Source organism: Vanacampus margaritifer, chromosome 5 (assembly GCF_051991255.1).
Source record: "Vanacampus margaritifer isolate UIUO_Vmar chromosome 5, RoL_Vmar_1.0, whole genome shotgun sequence".
In the NCBI taxonomy this organism is placed as follows: domain Eukaryota; kingdom Metazoa; phylum Chordata; class Actinopteri; order Syngnathiformes; family Syngnathidae; genus Vanacampus; species Vanacampus margaritifer.
Genome location: NC_135436.1, coordinates 9,088,625 through 9,103,320, shown reverse-complemented (window position 1 = coordinate 9,103,320; position 14,696 = coordinate 9,088,625). Strand labels below are relative to the sequence as shown.

General features: G+C 38.3%; 2 protein-coding genes across 3 annotated transcripts in view; both read right to left on the bottom strand.

The window, feature by feature from the left end:
* Positions 1 to 3,885: 3,885 nt before the first annotated feature.
* On the bottom strand, positions 3,886 to 7,587 carry sebox (SEBOX homeobox). The gene is made up of 3 exons (XM_077566485.1): positions 7,354 to 7,587; positions 6,927 to 7,132; positions 3,886 to 4,825 (listed from the first exon to the last, which is right to left on the bottom strand). Exons 1-3 carry the CDS (start codon positions 7,487 to 7,489, stop codon positions 4,145 to 4,147), a joined length of 1,023 nt encoding a protein of 340 aa, XP_077422611.1. The 5' UTR covers positions 7,490 to 7,587; the 3' UTR covers positions 3,886 to 4,144.
* Positions 7,588 to 8,925: 1,338 nt separating this feature from the next.
* Positions 8,926 to 14,696, bottom strand: part of smtnl (smoothelin, like) — a 28,584-nt gene continuing 22,813 nt past the window's right edge. For both annotated transcript variants that reach the window (XM_077566726.1, XM_077566727.1), the window contains exons 9-10: positions 11,544 to 11,695; positions 8,926 to 9,497 (exon numbers count right to left, since the gene is read on the bottom strand). In XM_077566726.1, coding sequence (XP_077422852.1) covers positions 9,371 to 9,497; positions 11,544 to 11,695 — 279 coding nt within the window. In that variant the 3' untranslated portion in view covers positions 8,926 to 9,370. The remainder of the gene's footprint in view (positions 9,498 to 11,543; positions 11,696 to 14,696) is intronic.

Here is a 14,696-nt window from a genome sequence, read left to right as displayed (position 1 = left end):
AATTTAACTGAATTCTGAGATTTGACACCCGGATTAAAGGTTTATTGAAAGATTATTTGGTATTAAAGATGATTGTGATATGCGGAGATCACTGTCCACTGCACGACTGTCTTGTCCGTCCGTCATATTCGTGTATGTATTATACTTCTCATGTAATATTTCAAAACTTAAATCCAAGCATAATTACAGGACCTGTAAGCTGATAGACCCCAAAGCTTTGGCTTTAATTTTCATTAGTTTATTCCGCCTGCCTACTGTATTATAACCCTCATGATACTTACAGAGTAGAGAGATTTGGAAAACAACTATTTCTTTTATGGTATCCCTGCTCAAGGAATGATTTTAATCAGAATGTTTTGAAATAATTCTCAGAGGGCTGTAATACATAGTTACACGGCACAGTTCATCTTAGATCATAATAACAAGAGTTGACTGCTGTGAAAACAATATACCGTATAGCTTTGGTTCCACAGTGGAGAAAAGCAGGCTTACTGTGAAAGTGTTGTGTTTATGGGTTACCTTTTCAATTAGTTTTCTATTTAGGGCATAAAATTCAAATAATGTAATAATAATAATATTAATAAAACTTTTTCATCTTGCAATGAAGATTACAATACCTATTATAGGTAGATTCATATGCTGCAGCTTTCATTGCACAATAGGACACACAGACACACACACACATGCACATTAGCTGTTTGATAAAACTGACACTAAATAATAATGCAATCACAGAAAGACATGTAAGTTATAGAATAAGTCGCGCTTCCTGAGAAGGAGGGGCTGGCACTGATTTATAACTCATTATCTCATAAGGAGGGGGTCGCCTGACTTCCTGATCCCACAGGAGACAGACATAATGGCTACAATACACGACCCAGCGCTGCTGTTTCTGCTCGACCATAGTTTTTCTATTTCATATTTGTTTTATTAACTATATTCAAAACAAGTTGAGTGTATCAGAATTTCATTTGGATGCAATATCACCTATAAAGATTACAAGAACCGAGGTGTAGGAATTCCAGCGTGGATACTTTTCTCTTTGAGGGCCTCTCCCTGCTGACTTTCATATCTTTTTTTTCTTGCTAAAGAATTCAATTGAATTGAAAACACTATGGAACTTTCAGTTTACGTTGATTATGGTGCCACCATATGGACAAAGTCGGTAACGTTATGCCTGAAGGAAGACCACGTTTCTCATGAGGACAAGCGCATTGTCATTTTTGAGCTGACGACATTCAAATTGACTTCCGTCTTTGTAACAAATGGGTAAAGGTGGGGGCAGCACGGTGGCTGACTGGTTAGCACGTCCGCCTCCCAGTGCAGAGGACGTGAGATCGAGTCCGGGCTTCGGCCTTCCTGGGTGGAGTTTGCATGTTCTCCCCGTGCTTGCGTGGGTTTCACCGGGTACTCCGGTTTCCTCCCACATTCCAAAGACATGCATGGCAGGTTAATTGAACACTCCAAATTGTCCATAGGTGTGATTGTGAGTATGGTTGTTCGTCTCTGTGTGCCCTGCGATTGGCTGGCAACCAGTTCAGGGTGTACCCCGCCTACTGCCCGAAGCCAGCTGGGATAGGCTCCAGCACCCCCGCGACCCTAGTGAGGAAAAGCGGTCAAGAAAATGGATGGATGGATGGGTAAAGGTGGAAGTGGCGTATGCCATAAAGCAGTCAGCACATTTGTAGTTTTTTGTGCGGCAGTGCTCCTACCATCCCCCTCAAAAATGTTTAGTGCCAGTAAAAATTATACAGAACCCCTCAGGCCATGGCAAAGGTACCACTCAACTAGTCTTAAGTCTTGTAAGTCGATGTTTCATCAGAAGAGTTATGAAAACATTTTATTAAGTTTGAAAAGTTCCTTAGTGCTACTTTAAGTTATTTTCATAATTTGTTACTAAATAAAATATGTTGGAAGATAAGTGTTGAAAATGTGCACTGACAGAACAATTTAATACTGAATACTTTTAAGAGAAATCTACAATGGCGTATTAGGGCCACGACTAAATATATATTTTTAGAGGGATTACAATAAATAAAATTTTTTTTTTACTAAATTGACGAGTTTTCGCAAATTTGCCACTTAATAAAGTGGCAGCCTTGCGAGAAAAAACTCAGAAACTTACGAGAAATACACGTAGCGTACCACTCGGATGTTTGTGCCAATACTTTTCGGTCGAGTTTTCAAATAAGGAGATATTAATGGCTTTAACCACATCATGTTAAGCACTTTGAAACGTTGGGTACTGCCAGCGACAAAGACGCCTCGCTTTGCGAAGGTCCACACCACACCACACACAGGATCAAGCATTTAAGTTAATTTGTTAAAATAAATATTTACTTGCACATTTATGTTTCCAGAATTATTATTTATACATTCATACATTTTGGTATTTTTGTTGTTGTACAAGTAGCTAAGTTGATGTGTCGAATCTGCTGCTCTCCATCATTCACTTCCATTTACCTAAAGTATTCTAGCTGCTGATTGGTTAGTGTTTAATCAGCTGATAGGGGATCAGGAAGTGTTGTTGCTCTAGCCGCCGTGTATGACGAGTAAAGTTAAAATTAAGAATGAATCCGTCCCCATCCTGCCTTTTCATTTTACAAACAGTGTCCCATTAAACACCAACGAATCCTCACATAAAACTATAGCTCCGCTACGTGTATTTCTCGTAAGTTTCTGAGTTTTTTTGGCGCAAATCTGCCACTTTATAAAGTGGCAAATTTGCAATTTTGGAATATTGACCCCGCCCTCTAATTATTTTTTTTATATGTGGTCCTAATACACTGTCGTATAAATCCTTTGCAACTTCTTAACTATGCAGATTTTTGGGATGCAGTTAAAACAGGGCCCAGTGACGCACTTTGGCCCCTATCCTTCCCACACTATATAAGCACTGAGCGCCATCACGGCTCACCTGTTTTCTGAGTTTGGCCATGTGACATTTGCAAGCTGATCTCTTAGGCTCTTCCATTTAAAAAGACGATGAGGATCCACTTTGATTACACATGATTTATGTCGGCTGTGTTTACTCCCACAGCGGTGCAGGCCTAACTCTTTTACCTATGTCATCTTATGCTCATTTGCAAATTAAACAAAACCTGCTTTAACCCGCATCCACGCAGATTTACACCGCACGCCGTGCCGGATTTATGGCGGCCATGAAAATAAAACCCCTCGGAGTTCAAACCAACATAAGAGAAGTCAGTTTGTCATGAGACTTCAGCTCTGTACTCATCTGAATGATTATCTCCACAAGTTCCAATGTTGAATGTTTTACCTTTTCTTTGTCTTTTTTGGGATGCCATCAGAATAAGAAGGCAATGCATGACAACCATCCAACTTGTAGCATACTGTGGCATACAGTAGTTACTGTTTTGTTTGTTTGCTTAGTACACTATGAGTTATGTAATTATATAAAATAGACACATTGATTTTACAAGGCAAAAGTAAATGTTAAATGGTAACAGTATCACTCTAACACCATCTTTATGTGGCCATTAGATACTGTGAAAGGATGAGTTGATTTACTTTTGTTGTACTGTATTTAGTTCTATTTCATCCCTCTCCGACCGCCATGGGCGGTGCTTAACAGCAGAGGAGTACCATTAAGCACTGCCTCTGGCGGTCGTTCGGTGCTCATAGATATGTTACAGCTCCTTTTATGCTGCAGATATCTTCTCTGTATGTGAGTATAGTAATTTACAGTACAGTGATTAAATGTTCCTCAAAACATCATCACATTGGTTTGAATGCATTTCATTTTATTTCCTGGGAGAGCTTGAAAGTCACCCAATGTCATTTGATGGATTGCATAAAATTTTGCAGGTTGCACAGTAATATGATGAAGTACTTTTGTTGAATTTGCCGTCATTTATTGCACACTTTAAAGTTCATCAAGTTGAGTATTAGTACAATTTTAACTGATGACATGACATTTGGTATAAATAAAAATAAATAAATAAATAAAAAATTCTGAGGAAATAAAATCAAACTACATTTAAATAATTGATGCATTAACACAAGAGCAGAGTAAGAACATCATACATTATTTGAGATGTTATTTCATTTTGATGAAACAAGTGGAGTTTGTAGACACATAAGACGTAATAGGGAAATGAAATGATTTTTACAGTACACTTAATCAGAACTCCAGGAAGTTGGTGACAATAGCAGCATTGTAGATCAAGTCTGAGATGTAACCCATAGAAGTCTGTGGTCCCATTTGTGCGTGATGATGATGATGGTGATGATGTCCTTGTCCCTGAGTTACCTCCCAGTATGCAGACTGAGAGTGAGAAGGAACGACTTGGTCGACTGAAACGTGGCCTCCGGCTCCGCCCCCGTATATAGCCTGATGAGCCCCAGACTGAACCAGGCTCTGGGCTTTGAAGTTTCTGAGGGCCTGGTAGGAGTGGTTGGACGCAGAGTGGTTGGGTTGCCTGTTGATGGGGTGTGAAAACGAACCAGGAAAAAAAGTCGGGAGGGTCGATCCCAGTTGTTGCCGCTGATGACGCTCCTCCTCCCAGAGATGAGCCTCCGAACGTTTTGGGGAGCCACGGGGGGGCTGCGAGTGGAATGATGAGGTGGATGGTGTCGTCTGGTTGCTGTGAAGTTGGATCCAGTCAGAGTAGAATTGTGGGATGTCGTCACAGGGCTGGTTTTGCTCCGGTCGGAATATGTCTGCCAAGGTGGCTGGGGAAGGGAAAGCCGAGGTCACCAGCCCAGAGGGTTCTGCGAGCCCCCGACTTGTCCCAGCATGTTTGTTGGACTTGGGCAGTCTTCCAGTCTTGATACTTCGTGCTCTTCGGTTTTGAAACCACACCTGTGGAAGATTTCTATTTTCAGTCTCAACTCGATTTCATAACTAAGTAAGTAGATCTGGGACTTTTACTTTGCTAAGTAAATCTGTGTCGTCTGCGTGATAGGCATCATTACTGTTGTGAATGACCTGACCCAGTGGAAGCATGTACTGTACAGGCTAAATTAAAGTGGTCCAAGAATCAAGCCCTGGGGGACTCCGCATGTCATGGGGGTCACCGCTCTGATGTATGATCGATCACCAAAGGAAACTACATGAAAAATAAACATACATACATTGGAAGTACCTGCTTTGTGCTGTACAAGAAGGTCACAAATAGATTTGTTGTTTTGGCACCATTATGATGACGCAGGTAGTAACAATGAGCAGAGCGCAGACCGTCACCAAGGCAAAATGTTAAGACAAAATGTGTAAGGTACTTTCACGTCACTTATCAGGTACACCAGCAGCAATCTTTCGTGTCAAAAGAGCCATTTTAGCCAAATTATTTGAAGATTGTAATGAAGTAAACAGTGGGTAGTGTTTGTCTGATGTACAGAGGGCCCCAATTAGAGCTGCACCACAACACAAAAATATGACCTATATAATATATAATATAATACCTTTCGTCTTCCGTTTTTGGATTTCTGGGGGTGCTAATTTTCCATACTTTGTTTTTCATACATTTTTAGACTTCTCTGCCGTTCTGTCAAGTTTCTGGCAATTTCCTGGACATATTATGGTAATTTTCTACCTCTCTTCTTTCTTTCTTTTTTAATGACATTTTATATATCTTTTTGACATTATTTTTCTGACTTTTTTTGCTACCAATTTTCTGACCTTTTTGGCAATTTTGTGGACATTTTATGTTAATTTGTTTTGTTCTTTTGTTTTTTGACATTTTATAGTTACTTTTAAAAAATGTTATTTTCTGCCTTTTTGTTATAAATTGTCTGACTTGTTAGCAATTTTGTAGACATTTTATGGTAAACATTGGGGATTTCTTCTTTTGTTTTTGGACATTTTATAGTTACTTTTTAAATGTTTTCTTTTCTGTCCTTTTTATTTTAAATCATTGTTACTTTTTTGGGCAATTTTAAAGACATTTTGTGGTAATTTTGAGGATTTCTTTTTTGTTTTTTTTGTGGACATTTTATAGTTACTTTTTGAATGTTTTCTTTTCTGCATTTAAAAAAAATCTATCTTCTTACCTTTTTTGGCAATTCCCCCAAAAATTTAAGATAACTTTTTGCCTTTCTAATTTTGTTTTTGGACATTATATGGTTACTTTTTGAACATTTTCTCTTCTGCCTTTTTAAATCCATTATCTGATCCGTTTGGCAATTTCATGGACATTTTTGGTATTCTTTTTGCTTTTCCTCTTTCTTTTTGGACATTGTATGGTCAAATTTTTAACATTTTTAGGTTATTTTAAAACTTTTTTAATCTACCTTTAGTCTCTCTTTTACTGACAATTTAAAATTTTGGACTGTGACCTTTTGTGAATTTTTAATTATTCTTTTTTTTATACTCAAAATCATGAATTCATTTAAAGAATATTATATCTAAAAAATAAATATGTCAATAAAAATAAATTTCTTCTTTTTTTGTTTTGTTTTTCTTTTTGAGATCCACTAGGATCCACATGGGTAGAGGGACCAAAGAGCCACAAGTGGCTCCAGTGTCGCAAGTTACAAACCCCTGATCTAGTAATATCCAATATAAAAGCGCCATCAAAAATTCCTCTTTTACAAAGATGATTTTCTCTTTTGATTGCATAATTGTAGCTTTAAGTATAGCGATATGTAGTCGTATGTAAGTTTTTTTCAATATAGGGCTGTCTTTAGACGAACACTCCAAATTGTCCATAGGTGTGATTGTGAGTATGGTTGTTTGTCTCTGTGTGCCCTGTGATTGGCTGGCAACCAGTTCAGGGTGTACCCTGCCTACTGCCCGAAGCCAGCTGGGATAGGCTCCAGCACCCCCGCGACCCTTGTGAGGAAAAGCGGTCAAGAAAATAGATGGATGGATGGCTGTCTTTAGACAACTCAGGTGTACCTAATGTTGTGGCCAGTCAGTTGAAGTCAGTCCTTTATGACAAGAGACCCCTGTTCAGCTCACCCACCTGTATCTTGCTCTCGGGCAGGTGTGTGCGCGTGGCCAGCCTCTCCCTGAGGGTGATGTCGGGGTAAGGAGTGACAGCAAAGGCTTGCTCCAGCTCGGACAGCTGAGCTCGGCTGAAGATGGTCCGTTTCCTCTTTCTCGGACCCTCGCTCAGACAGGCCCCTCGGTCCGGTTCTGTGGCGGACGGGGCACTCTCATTGTGAACGTCTTCAGCAAAAGGGAAAAGAAGTTTGTCAATCAATTGTAATTATTTATAATAGTTCTATGCCTTACGTAGGATTTAGAAGTATATTTTTCCCCCAGTATGTTCTTACATTTTAACTGATGGTCTTCAATATGTAAAGTATGGGATGATAAGAATTGAAATGATACCCCTCCAATAATTCTGAAAACATACCAATTCATTTGCAGATGTTGTTATGACTTACCTTTACTATGTCCGTGCTCCCCAAATAACCCTGTCAAATCCACCACATCAGCCTGCTGGTTCTGCTTTACTAATGAGAAATCCGCATCCATGAACAAAGCCATTGTCACCCACTGATGCTTTGACAGTTGATGCATGATTAGAGGATGGGGGACCACCTCTTATACCCACAGAGACCTCCCCCGCAACCCCCGCCACGCACACACGCACACACACGCACAGAGGAAATCCAGGTATTAAAACACCACTCACTTTAATCTCAAGTTACTGAGAATCAAATCATGCTGTCTTGCAAGTTCCATAATAGATTGACAATACTGTATTAACAATCATTCCAATCTTATTTACCATTATCCACAATGCAGCAAAATGATATTTGGGAACTTTTTTTTTATAGTACTAAAATTATTGTACGTTATCATGAAGATACATGTCAAACTGAAATGATAAAAATCCCAACATTAAATATCAAGCATTGTTCAAACGCCAATTTCAATGAAATTGGGATCTTGTGTAAAATGTAAATAAAAACAGAATACATCCACCTATCCATCCATTTTCCAAACCGATTATTCCTAATGATTTTCAAATCCTTTTCAAGCTATATTCAAATGAATACACTAAAAGACAAGCTATTTAATTGTTCATACTGATAAACTTTATTATTTCCCCCCCAAATAATCACTCACTTTCCCAAAAATCTGGTTTAGGGCAGGGTCATGCTTACCACTGTGCTCCATTATCTTTCCATCACAGTAATTGGGGGGGGGGGGGGCAGCTTTTATTTATAAAGATTAACTTTATTCACTAATAAAAAAAAAATACTAATAAACATATGACTAAACTTTACTGATTGATGTTAAACCCACAGTGGGTAATCTTTAGCACAAAAAGTTAGCAGTCAACTAATAATTCATTCAATTTAAAAACCCACTATTGATTTCATTAATACCCAATGGATGGGTATTCTTTAATCACTGTATTTTTATTTTGCAATTTAAGCTAACTTACACAATTGCTTTGTCAGTTGTTCAAATTGTAATGCTATGTTTTAAACAGCAACAGGAAAAAAGCCTATAAATACAAAAATGTAATCTTCAGAAGACAAGTTGAAAATCATTAAATTTAATTTTGGAAATATAACGAGAACGATAATGGAAATTGTTGTGTGTGTGTGTGTGTGTGTGTGTGGGGGGGGGGGGGGTGATGAGAATATTTTTTTTCTCATAAACAATTTTTACTTAATTATTTAATTGATTTAATTAATTGATTTTCTAAAAAAGTAATAAATGAGTCTTTACCGTTATTGATCAAGTTAGATACAAATTTATATATTGTATATACACTGTATAAACATAATAAATATTCTATCTATCTATCTATCTATCTATCTATCTATCTATCTATCTATCTATCTAGTAAATTTCATCTTATGTCTAATTTGTAACAACTTGGGCTTAATAAGAAGTAAAATCTAAAAAAAAGGACAACATATTTTTTCTTTCACCTGACGGTTTTATTAAATGCTCATCATTACATACAGTGTGAGAATAAAGCTCATCATTCAGTCTCATTTAAAAAGCATTCAATTTATTATTCTCTACAATATTTGAATACATTTCATAATCAATCATCTTTTAAAAATGATTGCCTACATTTTAGTTCTTCACTAATGCTGCACATCGTATCCCTTCTTGTGCAGTGTCAGTGGTTAACATACTCAACATGTGGGAATAATAAAGGTTTACAAGCAACAAATTAACTAAATATAGTAGACAAACTCAATAACGTGTTGTCTGGATTGAATAACACACACACACACACACACACACACGCACACACACACAATCACTAATATGAGTTAAGCCCTCCAAAATAGGAACAAATTGTTCTCCAATTTACCACACGAGGGCAGCCCAGTCTTTGACTTGTCTCCTGGGCAGAGAGGAAATGCCTTTATGTCGCTCAGTGGCAATGTGGCAAAGGTCACGCCGCCAATATGCAGTGGATGTAGAGTGTCACTCAAATTTGCGCAAGTGGTTGTAGAGGGACTGAACGTAGGTGAATACACACATTGGATCTGGTTTACGACCCATGATCATCATGTCATCCACTTCGATTAGCCGGTCGCAGCCTGCCTTCAATCTGGAGACAATAAAGGCAGAGAAATAACAGAGCATGAATATTCATAATATTGGTACATCAATGTGAGCTTAATTAGGTGAGGTTCATATAAAATATAGCATGGCATTATGGTTGGTAGGTTGATTGAAGACTCTAAATTCTCCATAGGTGTGAATGGGACTGTGAATGGTTGTTTGTCTATTTGTGCCCTGCGAATGGCGACCAGTTCAGGACGTAACCCTCCTACACCCTAAGTCAGCTGGGTTAGCCTCCAGCACGCTCGTGACCCCAATGAGGATAAGCAGTTCCGAACATGGATTGATGGCTTGTTTACTACAGATTTGCAGTAAAATAATTACATCAGTTGCACACATGTATGTGAAGAAACATAAGGTAAACAAGCCAATGAACAATTCTATGAATACTTTGTTGGTACTCTGTGGATACATGTATGCCCTCAAAATCTGGGGACAACTATGATACATTCGTTGAGCCGGTCCTTTCATTTTTTTGTAAAAAGAAAAAAGAAAAGAAAAACAGACTAGAAATAGTACCCCCCCCCCCCCCCCCCAAAAAAAGCACAGTACTTTACTATTGCGAGTTAAATTTCATGACCATGTTTTATAGCTCGAAACTATTTTATCTCATCTTTCCCAGTTGCACCTTGGCCACCAGGGGCAGTATAACGAAGAAGAGTTTCACCACTAGGGGGCATATCGACGCCTTCTTACTGTAGAATAATCGCCTAAGTAATTTTTTCAGATTTTTCAAGAAACACAAAAAAAATTGAGCCATTTGCATCAGGAGGAGATGATTGGGGGGAAAAATGCAACAAAAAAATGACCTGGGCAATTATTTTAAAAGGTTGACGATATTCTCCTGTACACGCTTAAGTCAATTTCTTACGCGCCCTCCTGATGCACTTTCAATGGGCGGCGATTCTCCTGTCGAGGCTTCTGACACACCTACCCACATAACCGGTGAAAACTGCCGCCACCACTGAAGTGGTGTGACCCATTGAATTGTGAGGATGCCTGCAAGTCCTGGAATGTGACGTTTTCCTAAGACGTGAATTCCATAGAGATCCATATTTCACACTTCAAATGTGTAGTTCACTTGCATATTGCTCCGGAATTCATATACTGATCGTCCCCAGTAGCGTGCACAGCTCATACCAGCTTACTTTGAAGGAGCGCTGCATTCTGTATTTAATAAATACAATAAAAGTATTTTAATCATTGTACTATGCTCATGCCTGAATGCATATTTGGTTCTGATCCATTAGTTAAAAATGACAATATGCCCGTAAATTACTCTGTAAACTACAGTAATTTTAGCCATTTCTGCCTGTGTGTATTATTATATTGCCTGTCTGCATGTGTTGTTGCACTGTTTGTGTTCAAATATCTGCTGCTTAAAACACTATAACACTGCCATATACAATAGATGCTATTCGTCATTTCATTGTGTGCATTAAGCTAGCGGACATTCGAAGTGACGTGGCTGTTTGAGACAATGTGAAATTCTCATTGTTTTAGGTTTTGCTCGACAGTAAACTTCAACTGTGAGTGACAACAAACATCTGAAAGACTCTTTTTGGCAGAATATTTCACTGTGTGCCAAATTGCTGCTGGTTGTGAAGTGAGCTCAGTTTGCTGTCACAATCTAGCATTCATATGTCCATTTTTTGCTTACAAATCAACGCAAAAAATTGGCTTGTATCTTGAAAAACTCAAAGGCCTGGTCACTCGTAAGTTAAGGTACCACTGAAGGAAAGTAGATGAAGAAGCAAATGAGCAATGGTTTTGTCTAAAATAGTTGTCGGGGCATTTGTTTACTCAACTGCAGACAGCACAAGGCATTTCTTTGACGGAGGTTTGATACAAATGTTTGTGGAAGAGAGAGATACGTTGGTCTGACGGAGAATTGTGATTTCTGTGTTAAAGTGAACATTGAAGGTGTAACTGGCTCACTACGTTACCAAATTTTGTTGGTGTGTTAAAATAAATAAATAAAAATAAAGCCTTATTGTTGTTAACTTAAGTTCGTCTGAATGCTGCCACTCACTCTGCAGTCCCAAAAGCCAGTTCAAAGTTATGCTTGCGGTTGGCCGGTGACAACGATTCGTAGTCGAACTCTGTGGGAAAGAAGGAGTGGACCAGAGCGCAGAACGCCATGCCGTCGCTCCAACTGGATGAGAAGTTCTGGATGTCTATGTTCTGCAGATAGAGAGAGACAATGAAAGCCTTCTAAGTAAGGTTGTTCCAAGTATGTGCACAACATAAAAAAGAAAAGAAAATAACTGACAGCTTAAAAATTGTCAATGGAAGATAAAAGAAGACAAGTCTGGCTATAAAACGATCCCCACTTTCACATAAACATGATGGATGTAACAGTTCCGCTCTACTTTCATCTTCATTTTTGTGTATTTTTTTTAAAACGCTTTTTCAAGTCTGCTGATCTTCAAAGTAAAAGTCCCAGATGTATGCAATTGTGTGTGTGTGTGTGTGTGTGTGTGTGTGTGTGTGTGTTTTGCCATGCCATCACAAAATGTTGCTAGTGACGACAGAGAGGAAACATGTGATACAATCACAACTAGAAATGATAATTGACATTGGCTGCTCTGTCTGAACATTTCATTTAATAACAAACACAAATTTACATATGGGACTGACATTGAACTTTCCACGCCCACTTCCATACATACAAGTGATCATCATTGCCAGGTGTCTGATACTGCTCGGTGGTGCAGTTGGTAAAGTGCATTGTCCAGTAACCAGTAGGTTGCAGGTTTGGATCTCACCTCCGACTCTACATTATCAATATATCCATGGTGGAGAACCTGGGTTCAAACCCCGGTTGGACCACATTTTCGTACATCCAATGGTTCGATACGAACTCCCTATCAGATCAGGAAATGGATTATAATTTCTCTGAAATGATTAAATCCCACTTTAGACAGATTGCAGTTCAAGTTTTCTTTTTATTAATTTGTCATTTAACTACAAGTAAAAGTTTGTATTTTCACATAATTTATCTTTCAATTTACTTCATAAGCACATACATTCAAATCTTAGCATTCAGCTTTTCAGCATTCCCACGCAATTTCTGCAAAAATTGCACTTTGTCTAGTTTTACCAAGCAGTTCTTATGCTGCCTGCTGAAAGAATCCAATCAATAAAATGCCAGTTTTGCTCTGCAAACACCTTCTGCTTCCATCTCCACTACGCTTATCTTGATACTTATATGACAATTGGATATATTAGAATGTTACCGTACATGTAAATTTATCTGTAAAGTAGTTGTTTTAAAAAGTTTGGCAGAATTCTGACTTTAAAGTGAGAATTCTCACTTTAATCTCAGAATTCTGACTTTTAACTGAGAATTCTGACTTTAATCTCAGACTTCTGATTTTAAAGTGAGAATTCTTACAATTCTCACTTAAAAGTGAGAATTCTGACTTTGTTCTCAGAATTCTGACTTTAAAGTGAGAATTCTCACCTTAAAGTGAGAATTCTGAGAATAAAGTGAGAATTCTCACTTTAAAGTGAGAATATTGAGATTCAAGTCAGAATTCTCACTATAAAGTCAGAATTCTGAGAATAAAGTCAGAATCCTGCCAAACACTTTTTTCTCTCTTCACTGGCCCTAATCCTCTTCCATAGTTTGAGCCTCTACTAATTGCTTCACTGCATTAATTCCAAAGGCTAATTTAGTTTTGAAATGTGGAAGCCAAGCAGCATCACAAAATGAATTCTGCTATTTAAAAAATGTCCGAGAATGTTTCATATGATTAAAAAAGAATAATCTAGACATTTATTTCACAGGTCATAAATTATAATTGTTGGGCCCAAGGAAAACCCCTTTCATGTGTTCAAGTTCAACTTCAATGTGCATGATTCTTCAGAGTGAACGTTAACTGATTGCAGACTGGTCTCAAGTGAACATGATGTCTATGCTTGAGTGAAATGGAACATGTCAGGTCATCAGATGAACAATAGAGTGTTTCCTCTTAGCCAGTAAGAGTCGTGGCTACGTCAAATTCGACAATAACTAAAGCCACATGGAGCCGCTGGCACGGGCTGCTGGGTAACAGTGCAGCAATGTGTCAAAACGCTTAGCCCTGACCTAAACTGCCTCAAACTCTGTACCCGCAGAAACACACATTTACAAGAACACACACTGTCTTGGACCCAACCACTTTCACTTCCATGCAGTGCAGTTTAATTTAACAAATTATCACTAAGTTTATTGGGTTGCTAAACAGCTAAAACAATAGAAATGTGGGCAGTGGTCACACTCATATGAATACTTACATTTTGCTTCTCATCTGCAGTACTAAAAATTAGAGGTCGGTTGTTGAAATTAAAGATTGACCATATGTCCCGACAGTCCCGTTTTTTTTTTTTTTAGCCTTGTGTCCCAAGTCTTAGCAGATTTCATCAGCACCATAATTTAGTCCCGCGCTTACGCAGGGTCCATTTCAGTGTCTCGTTGTTTTTTTAAAGTGCAGTCAGCAAGCCAATTGCAAGGCCATGTGTAGGTCAATCACACAGTTGCCATAGCGATTATAGTAAACCAATTAAAAAGGAATTGAGCTGTTAAATTCTTTCCTATTTACTTTCACATTCACGTTTGCGTCCTCATTCAAATTGGCATCCAATCGCTAGCAGGCGCGTATTCGTCATGCTGGAACTTGAACTACTTCCTGCTTCCGTGTCTCAGAATCATGGGAAATGTAGTCCTATTAGCCTAATGCTGCAGTCGCCGGTCACACCCAACGCAAGCTGAGCTTTTCTGACAATATTTCCAATGTTACAATGTGGGACTGGCGCAAGGTGAACAGCACATTTAGCTTCCGATAGCTACCAGGACCGAGCAAAAAAGGTTGGATAATGGTGAGTGCATTGCTTTGTTTACATCTGTTGAGCTCTCAACCAAGATAGCATTTAGCATTAGCTAAAATATTAGCACAACTACCTGTCACCAGATTAACTTACAATTAAATTTAGTTATAAATAGTTCCTGGTGAGAATTGTATTGTATATTTGATTTTAGGCAAAACTGTTGTGCCCCGGATTTAAATTTTTGAAAATATGGTCACCTTACTGTAGTGTGAGCAACCTGTTGAATAAGGTCTGCCGCTTTGTTTAATAAACTAAACTGCTTCTGTTATGTGGACTTACACATAACACAAAACTGAATGAGGCGGTGACTAAT

Bases quoted from the DNA above. Each gene is read 5' to 3' on its own strand.
- sebox (XM_077566485.1), bottom strand. From the start codon at position 7,489: ATGCATCAACTGTCAAAGCATCAGTGGGTGACAATGGCTTTGTTCATG. The intron at 7,133-7,353 runs GTAAGTCATAAC...CTTTTGCTGAAG, and splicing joins GGAGCACGGACATAGTAAAG to ACGTTCACAATGAGAGTGCC. The intron at 4,826-6,926 runs GTGGGTGAGCTG...AATCTTCCACAG, and splicing joins TGCCCGAGAGCAAGATACAG to GTGTGGTTTCAAAACCGAAG.